The sequence below is a fragment of the Schistocerca cancellata genome, chromosome 8 (genome assembly GCF_023864275.1).
Source record: "Schistocerca cancellata isolate TAMUIC-IGC-003103 chromosome 8, iqSchCanc2.1, whole genome shotgun sequence".
Classification (NCBI taxonomy): Eukaryota; Metazoa; Arthropoda; class Insecta; order Orthoptera; family Acrididae; genus Schistocerca; species Schistocerca cancellata.
The window spans coordinates 189,017,745-189,040,719 of record NC_064633.1 but is presented as its reverse complement, the minus strand read 5'-3'; the positions used below and the strand labels follow the sequence as shown (position 1 = coordinate 189,040,719).

At 43.7% G+C, this 22,975-nt stretch overlaps 1 protein-coding gene across 1 annotated transcript in view; it reads right to left on the bottom strand.

The window, feature by feature from the left end:
- The window catches only part of LOC126095459 (lutropin-choriogonadotropic hormone receptor-like), a 669,001-nt gene that overhangs the window by 230,926 nt on the left and 415,100 nt on the right, over positions 1 to 22,975 (bottom strand). The window contains exons 4-5 of the mRNA XM_049910251.1: positions 8,258 to 8,401; positions 849 to 920 (exon numbers count right to left, since the gene is read on the bottom strand). Coding sequence (XP_049766208.1) covers positions 849 to 920; positions 8,258 to 8,401 — 216 coding nt within the window. The remainder of the gene's footprint in view (positions 1 to 848; positions 921 to 8,257; positions 8,402 to 22,975) is intronic.

The window sequence follows — 22,975 nt, the reverse complement described above, 5'->3', positions numbered from 1 at the left end:
CATGTCAGTTCTAGTATAATATATTTGTCCAATGAATACCCGTTTATCATCTGCATTTCTTCTTGGTGTAGCAATTTTAATGGCCAGTAGTGTAGTTGATCCCGGGTACCCGAAGAATCGAACTGTTCCAGTGGGCGAACACCCAGCGCAAAGACTTTCGATAATCGCGGCTCCTCAGTTGTACTCCGCACTTGTCCGTAACGTCTCGTCCATTTTCAAGTTCTGACTGTTTACTAAATGCTTATGGGTTTCATGAACTCCAGCCACGATATTTGATGGAACTAAGATATGGTGGGAAATTCAAACCGAAAATTGTTCGCACTTAAGCGCCACACCCTGTACAGTTGTGAGGTGTATGTTACGGTTGACGCCAAACTGTCAGGTTTTGCGAATACCGTACGCCCGGAAACAAAGTTCACGCTTCACAGTTGCCGTTCGTTGCAACGACCGTCAGCGGCGTAAATGAATCACACAGAACAAGGCGTAGTTATAACTTGTGCCGCAGTGCTGAGCCCTCGGTGTTTGCACGCCATCAATTATGTTGGCAGAGAGCGTAATACTGTACGCATTCGTCAGCGACGCCATTAATGGAGAAACATTTGCGCTAACCGCGCAGTTGTCATCACAATCCGGCAGCAAATCTATTTTCCGTTATTACGCTCCACCCCAGGCGGGCAGCCCCACCCAGAACTGCGTCTCTCGTGGCTTCGCCAGTATCCATTTCTCCTGGCCAAAGGAGCGACATTCTCCCGCTCCACTGTAATGCAGGGAATGGACAGTCGTAGCTACACAGGCGGTTGGGCAGAATTAAAACCAGTTAGTAGTGAACAGAGAGGATGTATACTTACAGCACAACCAAGTTTGGCAGTCGTGGGAAATCTCCTGCAGAAATTGACGTCACGAGGTTGTTGGCCAGGTTCCTGTAAACAGCAGAACAGTGTCTTGTTAGTCCTGTGTACTATAAAATTTGAATTTATTGCGTACACACGTGTGCACAGCAAGCGGACGACCTGAAAGCTAAACATCTACAAAAGACTATTGAAAAGATGTGTGAATTTTGCAATTTCGAAAGTGAAGTAGATAAAGAAGATAGGAGCTAGAAAGACAAAGCAGCAATTACTGCACAAGACCCAAGAACTTTCCGTAAAAAGAAACAGCAGCAAACATACAAAAGCACAGACTTCGAAACCGGAAAGAAGATTCATAAAAAGCAATACTTGGAATACATTTCTGTAGCGAGAGGAAACGTGGACGATGGGGAAGATAGAAATGAAGGTCTCTCAAACGTGGTGTTAGAGGATACTGCTGAAAATTAAACGAATTGTAGAGCAAGGAATACTGATCTGACAATTTGAGAAGATGCCTAACAAAGAACGCAATTACGGAAGAGAGAGATTTATTGGGCGCATATTTGGAAATCAGTTGCTACTAAAAAATATTCTATATAAAATGGTCGAAAACAGCAGACGTAGCTACAGGCCTTTACATGAGCGTTAAAGATAGATCGCGGTAATGTGCAATGGCAAATGAGAGGATCTGAAAGATGCGTCAAAACAGTCTTTGGGTTCTCGTTAACTATTTTTAAACTTAAGTGCACAGTCTGTAAGAACTGTCGAAAGAACGTTATATTTCGCTTGTGGCTGTAGGATCTTCTACTGCCATCAGCTACAAAACTTCTAATTTTAAAGTTGCTTGTAAATATTAGCAATGTATTATTAAATGGCTGTGTAATAAAGAAGAATGTTGACAAGAACCCGCGCTTTCCGGATATGAAAGCTACGGATCAATAGCAACGCAGCTAGCATGCAACACATTGAATTTTATGAAGCAGAAAATGAGGGGCAAATAGCAATTTAACTTCTTCCACACATTCGAAACTGGGCATTACCCCCTGTTGGGCTACTTCAGAACAGCGCGAACGTCAAAATACATTCCGAAACCAATCACATGCAACTATTTCAATGAATTCTGTAACATTTGGTAGGGAACTACGCAACGCTGGAGCATCTTGCCGGTTAGGCAGAGAAATTTCGAAACGATTACTGCACTGCCTCTGTTGTACTCAGTTACCAGTTTTCTGCTGCAAATAATAAATGTTTGTATAGTCCAGATTATGTATTAAACGCTTGCATTGGCGTAAAACAAGGCTGCTTACAAAATCGGCTATTTTCTCTAGTTTCTCTCTCTCCTAACACTGAAAATATGGCTTTCCAATTGTACAAAGCAATTATTTCAATACCAGATTTACAGGTGACATATGAACCAGAATCAGTGCATAGAATAAAGTCTTCTGAAGTTTGAAGTGTAAAAAGTACGAGAATAAATATTTGTCGTATTCAGTACCTATAAATCAAAAAAATAATGCAACATGGCTCAAATTAGAGGAACAATAAGTTCAAAATGGTTCAAATGGCTCTGAGCACTATGGAACTTAACATCTGTGGTCATCAGTCCCCTAGAACTTAGAACTACTTAAACCTAACTAACCTAAGGACATCACACACATCCACGCCCGAAGCAGGATTCGAACCTGCGACCGTAGCGGTCGCGCGGTTCCGGACTGATCGCCTAGAACCGCTGAACCACCGCGGCCGGCAACAATAAGTGAATTATCAAAATTATCCTAGTAAGCAATCTTAAGGAAGGTAAAGAGGAAGGCATCAGAAGCAAATCATGACCAGTTAATAATGTTTACACTTTCAGATTTAAGGCTAATGGACACAGAATTGATGAAATGGTATCTGAAACACTGAGTCTGGCGCAGAGTCATGTAGGCAGGTAAGCTGTAAGGTTAGCAGTAGGAAGCTAGACCAATTCAAAATAAACTTAAAAATTAAATGAGAAGTAAAATGTAGAATGAAAAGGGACTAATAAGGAGAGATGAATAAGAAAAATGTGAATTAGTGTTTTACGTTTTCTCGACGAATGGGCAGTTATATATGCAGTCAAGCTCGGGATGAAGGGATATGAGAGAAAAGGGAAGAAAAATGATCATACTATTTTTGAAAGAATTCGCCTTAAGCGATTTACAGTCCATGAGAAGTATAAATCCAGAAGGCCGGATGGAGATTTGAAGCATCGTTCGACCGGAAACAAGACGAGTATCTTAATCAGTTTTCCAGCACGTTCGGTTGCATTGTGAGAAACAGAAGAAAATATTTACGAAAAGAAACAGCGGCAGGCGTCAATTATACTCCGTTCAAATGGCTCTGAGCACTATGGGACTCAACATCTTAGGTCATAAGTCCCCTAGAACTTAGAACTACTTAAACCTAACTAACCTAAGGACATCACACACACCCATGCCCGAGGCAGGATTCGAACCTGCGACTGTAGCAGTCCCGCGGTTCCGGACTGCAGCGCCAGAACCGCTAGACCACCGCGGCCGGCATTATACTCCGTCATTCTGGTCAGTCTGCTAACTGAGCGAGCAGCAAAAGGAAGTGGCTGGCTCTGAGCACTATGGGACTCAACTGCTGAGGTCATTAGTCCCCTAGAACTTAGAACTAATTAAACCTAACTAACCTAAGGACGTCACAAACATCCATGCCCGAGGCAGGATTCGAACCTGCGACCGTAGCGGTCTTGCGGTTCCAGACTGCAGCGCCTTTAACCGCACGGCCACTTCGGCCGGCTCAAAAGGAAGTATAACAACAGTCTACATATCAATACACACAAACAGCCATGTCGTTAATCGTTTCCCTAAATCGTCTGAGGCAAATCCTTGGAGGGTTTCTTCCGAAAAAAAGTCGGTTTTCCTTCCCCATCCTCCTGCACACCGTGCTCCATCTCTAATGACCTCACCGTTCTAATGACCTTCGTTCCTTCGTTCGAAGCGATCGTTTCATGTGCAAGTTGACGAGTGCATATTTGTGAGTCTTTCCTCACACGATACATCATCATATCCTCAAATTCTGCTGAGCATACAGTTCATTGTCAAGAACCTTCATCATCTCTCTGTACTTGAATGCTGGGCTTCTGTCCAAGGCAATAAGTTTCTTCCAAATAGGATGACTCCTGTTGTGAAACTAGCTGTACATTACAGGGTTATCCATAAGTGTGAACAATCCTTTTAAAGCGAAAACAATTGGATAAACAAAAACTGAAAGTAATCTAGAACGAGATAGGTGCACGGGGGAAAAGTGTGAAGTATCATCAACATGGCGGCCATTTTGGAAGCCACTTTGTATTCAGTTCGTAATTTTCAAATTCAAAGGGAATCGTGCGACGTTGCGAACATTAGAGACTTACAAGAGAAAACTAATTCTGGCTTTCATTTGAGCACACATTTAGTCATACTCCAGTTATAACATTCCTCATTAGAGCTAACGTGAAAGATGACGACGAACACAAATCGAATGCATTAAGATCGTCCATACATCAAGAAAGTGGTGCACTCATGTTACTGCAGAATATTTCAACAATGTCACCCAGACAGACATCCCATTATCTACAGAGCGGTGGTGTAGTCTCTCGCAAAATTCCGTGATACTGGTTCTGTCACAGACTAACCGAAAGCTGAACGATCGGAAATAATGACAAAAGAAAGAATATCTACCGCTTTGCTAGCATAGTTCAGTAAAAGTACAGAGCGCAGTGCTCGTATATCATCAATGAGAATCTAGATACGTGTGTTGGTTAACATCCAAGCAATGGGGGAAGGTGATTACAACCACCCTGCAACGTGCTGGACATGTAGAGGACATCCCTTTTCATGTGTTATCACAAGCATTTGCTGTGTTCTGAATAACATGCGACATAACGCGAGAATGAAGAAATCTATCCTCAAATGAAAGACACAGTTCTTGGGTAATTTTCTGTTCGTTATGCCAAATGAAATCCTTTGCGTTTTAAAGCTACAAGCCTTATCCAAGCTTCCTAAATGGCCGCCATGTTGGGAACAAAGCTCCACAAGTATTCCTCATCGCCCATCTCATACTACCTTAAATATTCGTTTATCAACGTTTTTTTTTTTTTTTTTTTTTTTTTTGTTTTAGAGGCTTCGTTCCAGACCAATGGACCACCACGCAGATCGGTATTCGGAGCATTACATGCAGCTGCAGTTTGTATGAAATGCATGTCTTTGTTATACAGAATATTGCTCCATCTTCGAGAACCAGTGATGAAATTTAAACAGTAATAAACCACAGTCTGGAAAAATCGCGGACGACTGTGTATTGTTTTCAAGGTTATTCCACCGACATCCATGTAGCACGTAAGTAATTCATGTAAAACACAACCAGTTAGCATAAGTATGCTTCACATGTGTTATCCATTGAAGACCTCGTAAAAGAGTGAAATATTCCTTTGCAGCTATTGTTTCAAAATACGCTGGTATGCAAAACTAAGGCTGAAGTAGTTTTCCCATGATTTGTCACTAACAAGTAACATAGCTCGATGAAACTTGGACCGTACATAAAAAGAACTGCTACACTATAAGAATGAAGGTTGCTGTTGTTGTTGTCGTTGTTGTTGTTGTTGTTGTTGTTGTTGATGATGATATTGTTGTCTTCAGTCCGAAGATTGGTTTGATACAGCTCTCCATGCTACTCTATCGTGTGTGAGCCTTTTCATCTCCGAATACTTACTACAACTTACATCTTTCTGAATCTGTTTACTGTATTTCTCTCTTGGTCTTCCTCTACGATTTTGACTCCCCGCACACACACACACACACACACACACACACACACACACACACACACACACACACACACACTCACTTCCCTTAAATACTAAATTTGTGATCCCTCGATGTTTCAGAATGCATCCTATCAACCGATCCCTTCTTTTGGTCAAGTTATGCCACAAATCTCTAGTTTCCCCAGTTCTGTTCAGTACTTCCTCACTAGTTACGTGATCGACCCACCTAATCTTTAGCACTCTTCTGAAGCACGACATTTCGAAAGCATTTATTTACTGGCGGGCAGCTGTGACCGAGCGGTTCTGGGCGCTTCAGTCCCGAACCGCGCTGCTGCTACGATCGCAGGTTCGAATCCTGCCTCGCGCACGGCCGTGTCTGATGTCCTTAGGTTAGTTAGGTTTAAGTAGTTCTAATTCTAGGGGACTGATGACCTCAGATGTTAAGTCCCATAGTGGTTAGAGCCATTTGAACCATCTATTCACTGTTTGTCTAAACTGTTTTCGTCCATGTTTCACTTCCACATGTGACTACAATCCAGACAAATACGTTCCAAAAATTCTTCCTAGGATTGACTATATACGATGTTAGAGACTTCTCTTCTTCAGAAATCCGTTTTATTGCCATTCCAGTCTACATTTTATATCCTCCCAAATACGGCAATAATCAATTCTTTTGCTCCTGAATAGTAAAACGTATCTCGTTTCTTAATCTGATTCCCTCAGCAACACCTGATTTGATTCGCCTACCTAAATTATACTTGTTTTGCTGTTGTTGATATTCATTTTATATCCTCTTTTCCAAACACTGTCCATTCTGTTCAACTGCTCTTCCAGGTCCTTTGTTGTCTCAGCCAGAATAACAGTGTCATCGGAATACCTCAATTTTTTTATTTCTTCTCCATGAATTTTAATTTGTACTCCAAATTATTCCTTGGTTTCCCTTACTGCTTGTTCAATATACAGATTGAACAACATTGGAAAAAATAACATTGGAGATGGGCCAGAACCCTGTCTCACTCCCTTCTCAACCATTGCTTCCCCTTCATGCCTCCCGACTCTTATTACTGCCGTCTGGTTTCCGTACAAGCTGTAAATAGCCTTTCGCTCCCTGAATTTTAGCCCTCATAATTTCAAAGAGAGTATCCCAGTCAGCATTTCCAAAAGTCTACAAATGCTATGGATGTACGTTTGCCTTTCCGCAACCTATCTTCTAAGATAATTAGGGGGTTTCGCAGGGATCGAATGGAGGGTAGAGCCACTGCTCATAACACATCTGAAATGTAACGACCACTATTCAAAGTGCCGTCAATGCGAAAAAGAGGTGACCGAGACGTGTAACCAGTGGCACCCCATACCGTCACGCCGGGTGATACGCCAGTATGGCGGTGACGAATACACGCTAACGATGTGCGTTCACCACGATGTCACCAAACACGGATTCGACCATTATGATGCTGTAAACAGAACCCGGATTCATTCGAAAAAATGACGTTTTGCCATTCGTGCACCCAGGTTCGTCGTTGAGTACACCATCGCAGGCGCTCCTGTCTGTGATGCAGCGCCAAGGGTAACCGCAGCCACGGTCTCAGAGCTGATAGTCCATGCTGCTGCAAACGTCTTCGAATTGTTTGTGCAGATGGTTGTTGCCTTGCAAACGTCCCCATCTGTTGACTCAGGGATCGAGACGTGGCTGCACGATCCGTTACAGCCATGCGGATAAGATGCCTGTCATCTCGACTGCTAGTGATACGAGGCCGTTGGGATCCAGCACGGCGTTCCGTGTTACCCTCCGGAACCCACCGATTCCATATTCTGCTAACAGTCATTGGATCTCGATCAAAGCAAGCAGCAATGTCGCGATACGATAATCCGCAATCGCGATAGGCTACGCATTTCTCCTCCTTACACGAGGCATCACAACAACGGTTCTCCAGGCAACGCCGATCAACTGCTGTTTGTGTATGAGAAATCGGTTAGAAACTTTCCTCATGTCAGCACGTTGTAGGTGTCGCCACCGGTGCCAACCTTGTGTGAATGCTCTGAAAAGCTAATAATTTGCATATCACAGCATCTTCTTCCTGTCGGTTAAATTTAGCGTCTGTAGCACGTCATCTTCATGGTGTAGCAATTTTAATGGCCAGTAGTGTAGAATGAAATGAAATGATCGATCGTACGGCATTTGTGGCCATGACACCCCGTGTGGGGTAGTTAACACGCCTAGTGCAAGTTTTTCAGTGTGTCGCAACATAGGCGACATGCGTATCGCGCGACCGCTACGGTCTCAGGTTCGAATCCTGCCTCAGGTATGGACGTGTGTGATGTCTTTAGGTTAGTTAGGTTTAAGTAGTTCTAGGTTCTATGGGACTGATGACCTCAACAGTTAAGTCTCATAGTGCTCAGAGCCATTTGAACCATTTTAACTTGCGTATCGACCGAGGGGGGGGGGGGGATGAAATGATGAGGGCAACACGAAACCTAGTCCTCGTGCCGAGAAAATTCCCGACCCAGCTGGGAATCGAGACTGGGACCACAGTAACTATATGTAGCAATTTCATCCACTTGCTGTGACTCTGTACAGTTCACGGAAGAGCTACAGCGACCAGCTGGTACTCACAGAGCCTCCAGGCGGACGAGTGGGCGCAGCGCCGCCGAGGGCACGCTGGAGAGCCGGTTGTCGTCCAGGCGGAGGTTCTTCAGCTGGCGCAGGCCCCACAGCGCCTCTCCAGGCAGCTGCCACAGCGAGTTCTGGTCCAGCTGCCTGCCAACACCACGAGCAGCGCATCTCAGCCACATGAGTTTCAGTCCATGTAGAGTTAGAAGTAGTCACGGTGAGGGAGTGGGGAGGGGGGAATGGGAAGACTGTGGAGTGGGGGAATCCTGATTGGTGGGATGAGTCGCTACAAATACCCAGTAAACTGAACTGCTGACATCAGCACGGTGACAGCACCGTCGCTATTGCACCTGCGACCTGAACTTTTTGTTTATACACGTCACAGAATGAAGGGTCATTTAAAAAAGTAGAAAGCGGACGCAGAGTACGGCTCACGTTGGCTTCTCCCGTCACCTCACTGGAAAGGTTCTGTAACAGCAGTCGTGGGTAAACAATAACTTTCTTAGTGTAATTCGATGAGGCATTTATGTTCGGTACTTGTTGACAGCAGCAGCTAAGTTGGCGGGAGAGCGTTCCGCGTCGGCGGCTTCTTGCCACGTGGGCCTGGCTTGCTTGTGGCCGTGTGCACGGTTCTCGAGCATTTCCTAGCGCGGCTTGCTGTTTATTCGTAATCGCGTGTCCTGACTGTCTCAGCTCAAGATGTTATCCGACTTGCACAGTAAATGGAAGTTTGCTTTCAGTCAAGAAGCCTCGATCTAATTAACTGGATTTGCACAGGGAATTTTCCCTTGAATGTTTCTGTTCTGTTTAATACATTTCTAGCTTTGTTCTAAAATTTATTTTAAATTATTGGGGTTAAGGGCTTTGGGTAAGCCGTAAAGGCGGAGTGCTACACTTTGTGAATCAATTAATATTTATCTTCTGTGGTCTGCCTAAGGTCTTGGTTTTGCACTCGCTTGAAAAAATTTTGCCTGAACTCAGTTTATTTAAACTTGTTTTGTTAAAGTCTTATCTTCTTGCATCTTGTTTAAGGTCATTAAAAGGGTATTACTGTAATTCACTAACTGCGTTCTGTGTTATTCGTCATTCTGAACGCTTTTCGAGTGTGTAAATTTAATATGGCAAATTAACTTGGAATTTCAGTATCTATTTTTTTTTCGAACCTGTTGTTATTTTGAAAAAGTGTGTTTGTGTGTTGTAGCTTACGGGCGCTCAACGTCGAGGTCATCAGCTCCCTGACACACACTAAAAGAAGCCTAAGCAAACACGCAAAGAATGCAGGAAAAGAAGGAAAATGCTGTATAAGAAAGTAAAACGAAAGGAACACGAAAACGGAGCATCTACAGGGCTATTACAAATGATTGAAGCGATTTCATAAATTGTAGTTCCATTCATTGACATATGGTCACGACACACTACAGATACGTAGAAAAACTCATAAAGTTTTGTTCGGCTGAAGCCGCACTTCAGGTTTCTGCCGCTAGAGCGCAAGAGAGCGCAGTGAGACTAAATGGCGACAGGAGCCGAGAAAGCGTATGTCGTGCTTGAAATGCACTCACATCAGTCAGTCCTAACAGTGCAACGACACTTCAGGACGAAGTTCAACAAAGATCCACCAACTTCTAACTCCATTAGGCGATGGTATGCGCAGTTTAAAGCTTCTGGATGCCTCTGTAAGGGGAAATCAACGGGTCGGCCTGCAGTGAGCGAAGAAACGGTTGAACGCGTGCGGGCAAGTTTCACGCGTAGCCCGCGGAAGTCGACGAATAAAGCAAGCAGGGAGCTAAACGTACCACAGCCGACGGTTTGGAAAATCTTATGGAAAAGGCTAAAGCAGAAGCCTTACCGTTTACAATTGCTACAAGCCCTGACACCCGATGACAAAGTCAAACGTTTGAATTTTCGGCGCGGTTGCAACAGCTCATGGAAGAGGATGCGTTCAGTGCGAAACTTGTTTTCAGTGAAGAAGCAACATTTTTTCTTATTGGTGAAGTGAACAGACACAATGTGCGTATCTGGGCGGTAGAGAATCCTCACGCATTCGTGCAGCAAATTCGCAATTCATCAAAAGTTAACGTGTTTTGTGCAATCTCACGGTTTAAAGTTTACAGCCCCTTTTTCTTCTGCGAAAAAAACGTTACAGGACACGTGTATCTGCACATGCTGGAAAATTGGCTCATGCCACAACTGGAGACAGACAGCGCCGACTTCATCTTTCAACAGGATGGTGCTCCACCGCACTTCCATCATGATGTCCGGCATTTCTTAAACAGGAGATCGGAAAACCGATGGATCGGTCGTGGTGGAGATCATGATCAGCAATTCATGTCATGGCCTCCACGCTCTCCCGACTTAACCCCATGCGATTTCTTTCTGCGGGGTTATGTGAAAGATTCAGTGTTTAAACCTCCTCTACCAAGAAAAGTGCCAGAACTGCGAGCTCGCATCAACGATGCTTTCGAACTCATTGATGAGGACATGCAGCGCCGAGTGTGGGAGGAACTTGATTATCGGCTTGATGTCTGCCGAATCACTAAAGGGGCACATATCGAACATTTGCGAATGCCTAAAAAAACTTTTTGAGTTTTTGTATGTGTGTGCAAAGCACTGTGAAAATATCTCAAACAATAAAGTTATTGCAGAGCTGTAAAATCGCTTCAGTCATTTGTAAGAACCCTGTAGAATGCCACAGATAATTGTCATTGGATGGCCACTTACATAAAATACGGGCGAGCTTGTCACTCTGTGAACAAATTAAGAACCTCTCCCTAAAATCTTGGTAAAATCATTGGACAACTCACAGAACTTTAAAACTTTAACCGCATTCGTGTATTTTCTAAAAGAGATGGCAGATCCGCCGGCAACTCAGCCGCGGCCCGCTGGTCAGAAAATAAAAACGCAATCCAATACAACTTGGTGCACAGTGACCTGGACGCCACAAGTACCAAACATTGGAGGGTCCTCTCGCCGGGCAGGAAGCCATGCGCCATAGGGCTGTGGCCTATGCGAAGCCTCGTGAGGATAACTTCGTCTCGTCTATGGGGCTTGAAGGAAGCGTAAATGATGGTTAAAGGGGCCTTGCCCTTCAATGTTATTTTCCTGATGCTGGTAATTCACAATCAAGGAGTTCTCTCTGTACAGGTACATTTCTGAAGTGCTCAAGAAAAATGTGCAGGTAACACCGAGGGCGTATCGAACTGGGTGGTCCTAGACGGAACCTTTCCCTTTTTACTCACACAAGCATCTGGCCACCCCCCTCCCTCCCTCCCCCCCCCCCCCCCCCATGATCATACCACAGGGGGCACTAAACAGAAGGGCACGCTTTGCTACTACGCGTCTCGTTCAAATTATACATATCAAAAAAAGTTTTTCATCACCTCGGTTCCGAGAGTTCCGGACAGAAAATTGGAATAGACATTAACATTAACCTCATTTCCGCCCTTTTTATTGCTCATGAAAACCACACATGGCATGTTGTACCACCATACAGCGAGAACTTCAGGGTTGGTGGTCCAGATTGCTGTACACACGTGTACTTGTAATACCCAGTAGCATGTCCTCTTGCACTGATGCATGCCTGTATTCGTTGTGGCATACTATCCATAAGTTCACAAAGGCACGGTTGGTCCAGCTTGTCCCACATCTCAAAGGCGATTCGGCGTAGATCGCTGAGAATGTTTGGTGGGTCACGCAGTCCATAAACAGCCCTTTTCAGTCTATCCCAGGCATGTCCGATAGGGGTCCTGTCTGGAGAACATGCAGGCCACTCTAGTCGAGCGATGTCGTTATCCTGAAGGAAGTCATTCACAAGATGTGCATATCCCAGGCATGTCCAATAGGGTTCATGCCTGGAGAACATGCTGGCCACTCTAGTCGAGCGATGTCGTTATCCTGAAGGAAGTCATTGACAAGATGTGCACGACCCCATGCATGTCCGATAGGGTTCATGTCTGGAGAACATGCTGGCCACTCTAGTCGAGCGATGTCGTTATCTTGAAAGAAGTCATTCACAAGATATGCACGATAGGGGCGCCAATTGTCGTTCATGAAGACGATTGCCTCGCCAATATGCTGCCGATATGGTTGCACTATCGGTCGGAGAATTGCATTAACGTAACGTACAGCCGTTACGGCGCCTTCCATGGCCACCAGCGGCGTACGTAAGCCCCACATAATGCGACCCTAAAACAGCAGGGGACCACCTTGCTGCACTCGCTGGACTGTGTCATAGGCTGTCAGCCCGACCGGGTTGCCTCCAAACATATCTCTGACGATTTAGTTCAAAGCATATGCGACACTCATCAGTGAAAATGTGATGCCAATCCTGGGCGGTCCATTCGGCATTTTGTTGAGCCCATCTGTATCGCGCTGATGGTGTCGTGGTTGCAAAGATGGACCTCGCCATGGACGTCGGGAGTGAAGTTGCGCATCATGCAGCCTATTGCGCAGAGTTTGAGTCGTAACACGACCTCCAGTGGCTGCACGAAAAGCATTGTTCAGCATGGTGCCATTGCTATCAGGGGTCCTCAGAGCCGTAATCCGTAGGCAGCGCTTATCCACTGCAGTAGTAGCCATTGGGCAGCCTGAGCGAGGCATGTCAACGACTGTTCCTGTCTCTCTGTATCTCCTCCATGTCCGAATAACATCGCTTCGGTTCACTCCCAGACGCTTGGACACTTGTTGAGAGTCCTTCCTGGCGCAAAGTAACATGCGGACGTTATCGAACCGCGGTATTGACCGTCTAGACATGGTTGAACAACAGACAACACGAGCCATGTACCTCGTTCCTGGTGGAATGACTGTAACTGATCTGCTGTCGGGCGGGTTTAGTGACATCTGTGAACAGTCAAAGGGGCTGTGTCTGTGATACAATATCCGCAGTCAACGTCTATCTTCAGGAGTCCGGGGAACTGAGGTGATGCAAAACTTTTTTTGGTGCGTCTATTCCGTCAAATAGTTTTGAATGGTTGCTAGTGGTTCTACACTCTACACTAGAGAAAAAATTGCGTGTGATCACATTCAATGGGTTTGCACGCCCAAGATGTCCTCAGAGAAGGGTGAATCTTTCGGAGAGTGCACCAGGGTCAAAGGTTGTCCAGAACGTCGTCCTACTGCTCATCGCACTGCAATCTGTCGTTTTCCACCATGAAATGTGTGGGAATGAACGAGCCAATGTAAAGAGTGGTTTTATTGACGCCCTTCCCATACCATCCTCCAAGATCTTTTCGCATGCATTTAAGAGCAGCGGTGTGTGTCACACGTTCTTCTCGGCCGCTTAAAAGAAAACTGTGTCGCGGTTCCGACCTCCTTCGAAGAGGCGTCGAAAGGAGGGGTGAAGTGTGGTAAGAAGGGGTGTGGCGATCTTGCCATCGTGCGACACGTCCACAGCGCCGCTGGTGCAATCTGGTGCCAACATCATTAAACCACCTTACACCTCACATGAACGTCTAAACTCTAACTTTCTTTTTTTCGCGTATGTTGACACCTGGCTTTTCGAAATGTCACTGAGTCTGAGAGAGACTTATGCGTCGCTATGGGAAACTTTCACGCGGCTTCAAAAAAATCACCTTTTAATCGCATCGCACACCGTAGTTCCAGGAACTGAACAGTCTATGGCTCGCTTTGCCAAGTTATAGACCAGAGTGCTTAAAGCTGCGATAAAGACAAAACCACATTGTACACACTGTGAATAATGCCTTGGGGGATACACGGTAACATCTACTCACTAAATATTACATATTTTGGACTCATGTGCCTTAAATGGTAATTACCAGTATTGACTTATTATCATGTCACCATCAAAGGATCTGTTAACAATGGAAGAAAAGAAGGGCGGGATGGGAAAATCCTACTAAACGAAATTGCGTATCACACTAACATATATAGGGGGTGGTCCATTGATAGTAACCGGTCCAAATATCTCACGAAATAAGCATCAAACGAAAAAACCACAAAGAACGAAACTTGTCTAGCTAGAAGGGGAAAACCAGGTGGCGCTATGGATAGCCCGCTAGATGGCGTTCCCATAGGTCAAACGGATATCAAATGCGTTTTTTGAAATAGGAAACCCCATTTTTAATACATATTCGTGTAGAACGTAAAGAAATATGAATGTTTTAGTTGGACCACTTTTTTCGCTTTGTGATGGATGGCGCTGTAATAGTCACAAACGTATAAGTTCGTGGTATCACCTAACATTCCGCCAGTGCCGACGGTGTTTGCTTCGTGATACATCACCAGTGTTAAAATGGACCGTTTACCAATTGCGGAAAAGGTCGATATGGTGTTGATGTATAGCTATTGTGGTCAAAATGCCCAACGGGCGTGTGCTATGTATGCTGCTCGGTATCCTGGACGACATCATCCAAGTGTCCGGACCGTTCGCCAGATAGTTACGTTATTTAAGGAAACAGGAAGTGTTCAGCCACATGTGAAACGTCAACCACGACCTGCAACAAATGATGCCTAAGTAGGTGTTTTAGCTGCTGTGGCGGCTAATCCGCATATCAGTAGCAGACAAATTGCGCGAGAATCGGGAATCTCAAAAACGTCGGTGTTGATAATGCTACATTAACATCAATTGCACCCGTACCATATTTCTATGCACCAGGAATTAAATGGCGACGACTTTGAAAGTCGTGTACAGTTCTGCCACTCGGCACGAGAGATAAAAAGGGACCTTGACAGTTTTTTTGCACGCGTTCTATTTAGCGACGAAGCGTCGTTCTCCAATAGCGTTAGAGTAAACCGGCATAATATGCACTATTGGACAATTGAAAATCCACGATGGCTGCGACAAGTGGAACATCAGCGACATTTGTGGGTTCATTTATGGTGCGGCACTATGGGAGGAAGGAATAATTGGCCCCAATTTTATCGATGGCAATCTAAATGGTGCAATGTATGCAGATCTCCTACGTAATGTTCTATCGATGTTACTACAAGATGTTTCATTGCATGACAGAATGGCGATGTACTTCCAACATCATGGATGTCTGGTACATAGCTCGCGTGCAGTTGAAGCGGTATTGAATAGTATATTTCATGACAGGTGGATTGTTCGTCGAAGCACCATGCCATGGCCCGCACGAACACCGGATCTGACGTCCTCGGGTTTCTTTCGGTGGGGAAAGTTGAAGGATGTTTGCCATCATGATCCACCGACAACGCCTGACAACATGCGTCAGCGCATTGTCAATGCATGTGCGAACATTACGGAAAGCGAACTACTTGCTATTGAGAGGAATGTCGTTACACGTATTGCCAAATGCATTGAGGTTGACAGACAACATTTTGAGCGTTTATTGCATTAATGTGGTATTTACAGGCAATCACGCTGTAACAGCATGCGTTCTCAGAAATGATAAGTTCACAAAGGTACATGTATCACATTGGAACAACCGAAATAAAATGTTCAAACGTACAGTCATACTCAAAAGTATCCGAACGACCTGAACTGCATTTCGCCTGATTCGCATGCAACCGGCATAACGCGGCTCTCTAGCAGGTCCTCTAATCGCTCCTTGGTACAGTCGTTTGACTATTGAAAATGGTTCCAACATGTCACCACTAGAAAACACTGCACTGTATCGCAATAACTCAAGATGTAAAGTAATACCACGATGCTACATATATCAGGGAACACCTTATCACAAATAAGACTGTCCTTAAGGCATGTAAGCTGACATTTATTACAATAAATGACATACCTGAAATGCTACCACTCTCATTATTACGTCAGATAGGTAATACACGTAGTATGTTCGTCGTATTCATGATTTCCTCTTCAAAGTAACATACAGTACTTATTATTTAACACAAAATGACATTAAAAATTTAAGTTATCCACGAGCAGCTAGTTGAGAATATGTATGAACTTCAAATGACACGACGAACCGTCTCGTTCTGCATAGCCGGCCGCGGTGGTCTAGCGGTTCTAGGCGCTCAGTCCCGAACCGCGCGACTACTACGGTCGCAGGTTCGAATCCTGCCTAGGGCATGGATGTGTGTGATGTGGCTTAGGTTAGTTAGGTTTAAGTAGTTGTAAGTTCTAGGGGACTGATGACCACAGATGTTAAGTCCCTTAGTGCTCAGAACCATTTGAACCATTTTTTGACTACACACAGACGCCAGCTACCGAATTTTTCTCCACCAGCAGCTCGGAATAACATCTTGAACTTACAGTGATCTCGCAAATAGTTCTGTGTTCCACTGGGAGTCAAAAACGTCAGATATCGTTAGTGTTCGCAACGAATGAAAAAACATTACAAATCAAAATTATTACCCACCAGCAGATAGGTGTTCTCATGCTAGAGGTTGATAATAAATCTTTAGTGCCGGGCCAGGATTCGAACCCATTCACGCGTAATATGTGGAGATGTTGAGGAATCTACAGTTTTGAACAAACAACAAATTATAGCCGAGCTGTATTGTCACGAAGGGATCAAATTCCGCGTTAAGGGCGGTCTGAGTTGCATTCTCAGTTCAGAACCAATTTTATCGACATACAGAAGCTCAGATAAAAGATGGAATAAGTGCCCTACATAGCGTTTGTTTCGTCACTAGAAATAAATAACTAGTATAAGAAAGGTTACTGGTGATAGAGTTTCTACATGTCGCCACTCCAGACTTTATTGTGGTTCAACCTGACATCTACTTGGCAGAGAAGGAATATCATTTTTAATGTGAATTTCAGACCACACTGCCATTATATCTTCTTCACTTAGTGTAGCTAGAAGAGAATGGAATCTTTCTCTCCCTATCTAAAATCACTGACAGAAGCGGGAATCGAACCCAGACCATAGGTATAAGAAACTATCATCAGTCCAACAGACCACCAAATCCTCTTTTCTGTGATTCATTTTTCTATCGTAACGCCGTTGCGCCACACTGGATGAGAATTCTGACATCCAGGCCCCCTATAGTAAATTGCATCATGTTCAGTAAATTCATTTACTTGGTTGACCGAATCACCAAGAACTAGCTGCCTCGGCTACCCAGTGCATACATTCGACTCTATTTTGTAATCACAGAAATAAAATCACGTAACTGCCACCTACACAGAACTGCCAACAGCGTAGGATGCAGAAATTTAAATATGAAGTGTTCCTTTCCACTTGAGCTATTGTATGGCGCTATCTGTTTGTGAAAAACGTCGTGCAGCGCAAAAGAAAAGCTGTAACCGTTTCTCTCAGAAGTCTAGACCCGGCCATATGCATTATCTCGCAGCGCTGCGGTACGCAGAAGTTCTGGAGGAATTATTGTTCAGCTCTGGATCTGATATAGCTATGTGGCAACTAGTAGCGTAGTGGGAAGTGTCGTGCGCCATAGATAAAATGTCGCGAGTTCGGATACATTTACTGCTAATTTTTTTTTTTACACACAATTCTGCTGTCTGCTGAAGTTATTAATCTAATGGAACTTTGAACATAATTCCCTTCACTTCTCAACCCAAAATAGTCGCATGTGGAAAAAGGGCTAACTTCTGTGACATTTTGTTTTTTTCATGTTTAATAGACAGCCACGCAGCAGATGCATCGCGAAGCTTTTTTATTATGTATGGGGAGAGCGCATCGTGCCCAAATACGTCAGAAAAGTTTTTTCTACATTAGCCGTCGTGTGATAGTGGCATTTTATTCTTCTTCAAACATTGTTTGACAGCTTTAACTCAGAACAAGTTTTCTACATTCATGTAATCAATAAACAGCATGTGCATTGTCAGACTATTATAGATAACATCAGAGAATTCGCATATATCGCTGATGATTAATTTCGCTCTCATGTTTACTATTGTTTCAACAACACTAAAGGAAACCTTACGAAAATTGTGCACTGTCTTATAAGAAATGAAATAAAAGTACCCACGATAACTTCACGACGAAAGTCTGTTTTAATAAAACTGGGTATCTGTACACAAGCATGCCTCTATCGACACGAATTAGTAAAATACTACTCACTTAGATTTTGATTGGGTCTGTATTTAATTGGTATGCTGTGTCATACTCAAGAGGTATGCAAATGTGGCATTTCATAAATGTAGTTATGTATTTCTAGAAACTCAAAATTTGCTTGTCAGCAGCAGAAAGAGGCGTTACTTGTTGTGCAGCATTGTAAGTTTTTCACCATTGTACTATGAGCTGAAAGTATTTTCTTGCGATTTCGTTGTTGATGTTTGATCTGACTGCTTGTAGCTCTTTCACAGAAGGGGTAAAAACATTCGAGTCAGTGAGATTGGAACTGCGAACCATAACAGACGCTTTTTGACAGGTCAGCACGTTACCACAGAGCTGGCGAAGAGGTATGTGTCTTGGCTTCCTCTTACGAGGCCAATAGTGTCTAGAACTCATAAACCGCTATTTAAAGGACGAGATTAGTGGCGATTTCCACCTGCAACGACTTTCCTGGGCTGAAAACCGTAAGTTTACAATCTCTTGTTACACCTCAAGCGATAATAACTGAGATTACTCAATGGAAATGACAGGTAAAATCAAGTGAACTTTGAGGCTTAATTCCGTGCACACAAGAAAGTAACTCGTCGATCACAGAGTTGCCAAACATACGTTGCCTTGTTGCCAAATCTCAGTTACAGTACCAGCAGTAGTGTTGTTGAAACAATAGTAAACATGAGAGCGAAATTAATCATCAACGATATATGCGAATTCTCTGATGTTATCTATAATAGTCTGACAATGCACATGCTGTTTATTGATTACATGAATGTAGAAAACTTGTTCTGAGTTAAAGCTGTCAAACAATGTTTGAAGAAGAATAAAATGCCACTATCACACGACAGCTAATGTAGAAAATACTTTTCTGACGTATTTGGGCACGATGCGCTCTCCCCATACATAATAAAAAAGCTTCACGATGCATCCGCTGCGTGGCTGTCTATTAAACATAAAAAGAACAAAATGTCACAGAAGTTAGCCCTTTTTCCACATGCGACTATTTTGGGTTGAGAAGTGAAGGGAATTATGTTCAAAGTTCCATTAGATTAATAACTTCAGCAGACAGCAGAATTGTGTTTTAAAAAAATTTAGCAGATGTTATTCCGAGCTGCTGCTGGAGAAAAATTCGATAGTTGGCGTGTGTTTGTGTGTAGTCAAAAAATGGTTCAAATGTCTCTGAGCACTATGGGACTTAACATATGTGGTCATCAGTCCCCTAGAACCTAGAACTACTTAAACCTACCTAACCTAAGGACACCACACACATCCATGCCCGAGGCAGGATTCGAACCTGCGACCGTAGCAGTCGCGCGGTTTCGGACCGAGCGCCTAGAACCGCTAGACCACCGCGTAGTCAACAACGATATGTGTGGGGCTCTATTCCCAGTGAGCACTGAACTCATCATCATATTATTTCTAGTTCAAACATGCTCACATGTCGCTGCTGGTGCAACAAACCCATATTTAACGTTCGTTTTCTCTAGAATATAACAGCGATAGGTGCCGGGTTGGAGTCCTGGGAAGGAAAAAATTAATGTTTCGTCTCGTCATTTCAGTTAAAAGATCTAGCTACTGCCGAGAAAATCCGATATGTCACAGTTGGTTGTGCTTCGATATCAATCCGATTAGATTCTGGGTTCGAATCCGTCCAACACAAAGCTTTGCCTCACGGCCTTTCAAGTAAGTTACTTGTGAAGAAGCAATATTTAACATCTTTCGTAGTTCGTTAACAGGGACAATAGATGCTGGGTAGGAATTCGCGTCCGTTAAAAATGTTTGCGTTATGTGATTTAAAGGTGATATTTGCTAACTGATACTGCCTAAAATCGAGGTATATCACTGTCTGTATGCCTAATCAGGAATGACTGTTAGTTTGCGTCAGTCACGAAATCTTTGTTTAGTCTGCCTGACCTGAGTTTGAATCCATATGCAGAACGAGACGGTTCGTCGTGTCATTTGAAGTTCATACATATTCTCAACTACCTGCTCGTGGATAACTTAAATTTGTAATATCATATTGTGTTAAATAATAAGTACTGTATGTTACTTTGAAGAGGAAATCATGAATACGACGAACATACTACGTGTATTACCTATCTGACGTAATAATGAGAGTGGTAGCATTTCAGGTATGTCATTTATTGTAATAAATGTCAGCTTACATGCCTTAAGGACAGTCTTATCTGTGATAAGGTGTTCCCTGATATATGTAGCATCGTGGCATTACTTTACATCTTGAGCTACTGCGATACAGTGCAGTGTTTTCTAGTGGTGACATGTTGGAACCATTTTCAATAGTCAAACGACTGTACCAAGGAGCGATTAGAGGACCTGCTAGAGAGCCGCGTTATGCCGGTTGCATGCGAATCAGGCGAAATGCAGTTCAGGTCGTTCGGATACTTTTGATCACGAGTGTACCTACGTTCTGTATTTTAATTTTAAAAACCTCCATGTTACCAACAGTTCGTCTAAAATTGTGAGCCATGTGTTTGTGACTATTACAGTGCCATCTGTCACAAAGCAAAAACGTGCTCCAACTAAAATATTCATATTTCTTTACGTACTACACGAATATGTAATAAAAAATCGGGGTTCCTATTTTAAAAAAACGCAGTTGATATCCGTTTGACCCATGGAAGCGCCATCTAGCTGGCCAACCATAGCGCCACCTGCTTTCACCTTCAAGCTAGACAAGTTTCGTTCTTTGTAGTTTTTTCGTTTGACGCTTATTTCGTGAGATATTTGGCCAAGTCACGATGAATGGACCACCCTGTGTACAGCTACACATACTTCGTTACTAACTAAATCGTCAAGTAAACAGACTTTGAGAGGCAGCATAGTGCTCACATTAATTTATGTCCCCTGGCACTTGAAGACTGTGCGCTCGACCAGGAGTCAAACTAAATCCTTTGCTCCCACCGAAAGCGCTCTCGTCACTTGATGCTTGCAGCAAGGTTCCCGGCAACAGGTAGAGGAATCATCCACTCACACGCTCGTTCTACTTTCTTAATCAATAGTATCCTGACTGAGTTTATGCATCCCGCCATGATTTCCTTTTCTCTGTAAATCTTTTCATCTAAAATTAGCACCTACACCAAATGTCCTCTATTACTTTTGTATATACAGGATGGACATTACTGAATATATGAAATAAAATCGTCATAACTTCTGAACGCTTTGCGTTAGGACGTTCAAACTGCACGGTGGTCGCGGGGCATGATGGGAATTAGTATGCGCTGTATGGTTTGGTTTAGTGACGGAGCCCACTTTCATTTGGATGGGTTGGTCAGTAAGCAAAATTGGCGCATTTGGGGGTAGTGAGACTCTGGATTTCACCCTCACTGGGTGACTGTGTGGTGTGCAACGTCCAGTCACGGAGTAGTCGGTGCGATATTCCTCGATGGCAATGGCACGGTGACTGCCCAACTGTGCGTGAAGGTTTTGGAAGGTGATCTCATCCCCATTATCCAAACTGACCTTTATTTCGGCAAGATTTGGTTCATGCAAGAAGGAGCCCGACCCCATCGAAGCAGGAGAATGTTTGCTGTCCTGGAGGAGCACTTTGGGGACCTCATTCTGGCTGGCGTATCCAGGGGCGTATCCAGGGGCCTCGATTCGCCGCCATATTCTTCAGATCTGAACACATGTGACTTCTTTCTGTGGGGATATATTAAAGAAGACAAGGTGTACAGCAATAACCCCAAACAGCCATTCAGGAGGTCATCGACACCATCGATGCTCCGAAACTTCAGCGGGTCATACAAAGTTCCGCTATTCGTCTGCGTCACATCACCGACAATGATGGCACGCATATCGAATAAGTCGTAACCAAAACCCGAATATCTGCAGTGACGTTTACATGTTGAATAAAGTGTGTGCACGCCGTAGTTTGTAACTAGTTTACCTTTCTTTTCATGTAGTTCAATAATTGTCACCTTGTATTCAAACTTCTGCTTCTAATTTTGCCCTTTGCGGCTCTATCTTATACAGTAAATATTCGCAAATGTCTTAATTGATTCCCACATCATCCTTACCCTTCCTTCTGTCAACACCTCCCCCACGTTCATTTGATAGACAATTCTGTGTGAAACAGAATTTCCTGTTTCATCAGTCTATTTTAATTTTTAACATCCTTCTGTATGACCACGTATCTCTCTTCTTTATTTTTTACTTCCTCTTTTTATCACTTTATGATTTTCTTCAGTACAGTGCTGTGCGCTAGACGAATACTCTCAGAAATATCTTCTTCAAATCAGATCCAATATTTGACAGTGGAGGACTTCTTTTAGCGATGAACGCCCACTTTGGTTGTGCAAGTCTCCTTTTTATATACTCTTTACTTGCTCCTTCATGGCTTATTTAGCATAGAAGGTAGCAAAATTCCTTCCTTCGCTTGCTACGGGGACCACAGTTTTGATTTAAAATTTATCGCTAATCTCGTTTGATTCTGTACAGAATGAATGTGGAAGCCACAAATAATATGCTTAGCAACATCACTGGTAGCACTTGGAGCTCTCGATCACAGACCCTAAAAACGATGGCACTAGCAACATATTATAGTGCTGCGGAGTGTTTGTGCCCAGTCTGGCAAGAAATCTATCCAAGCGAACATTGTCGACGAAGCGATAAATTAAACATGTAGTCTTATTACAGGAAACTTTGTAAATCTCCACAAGCTAGCAGATGTAGCACCACCGCCTATTCGTCGTGAAGTAGCTTCCAACAGGGAGAGAACAAATCAGATTCATGAGAAAACCACCCATTACATGGGCAC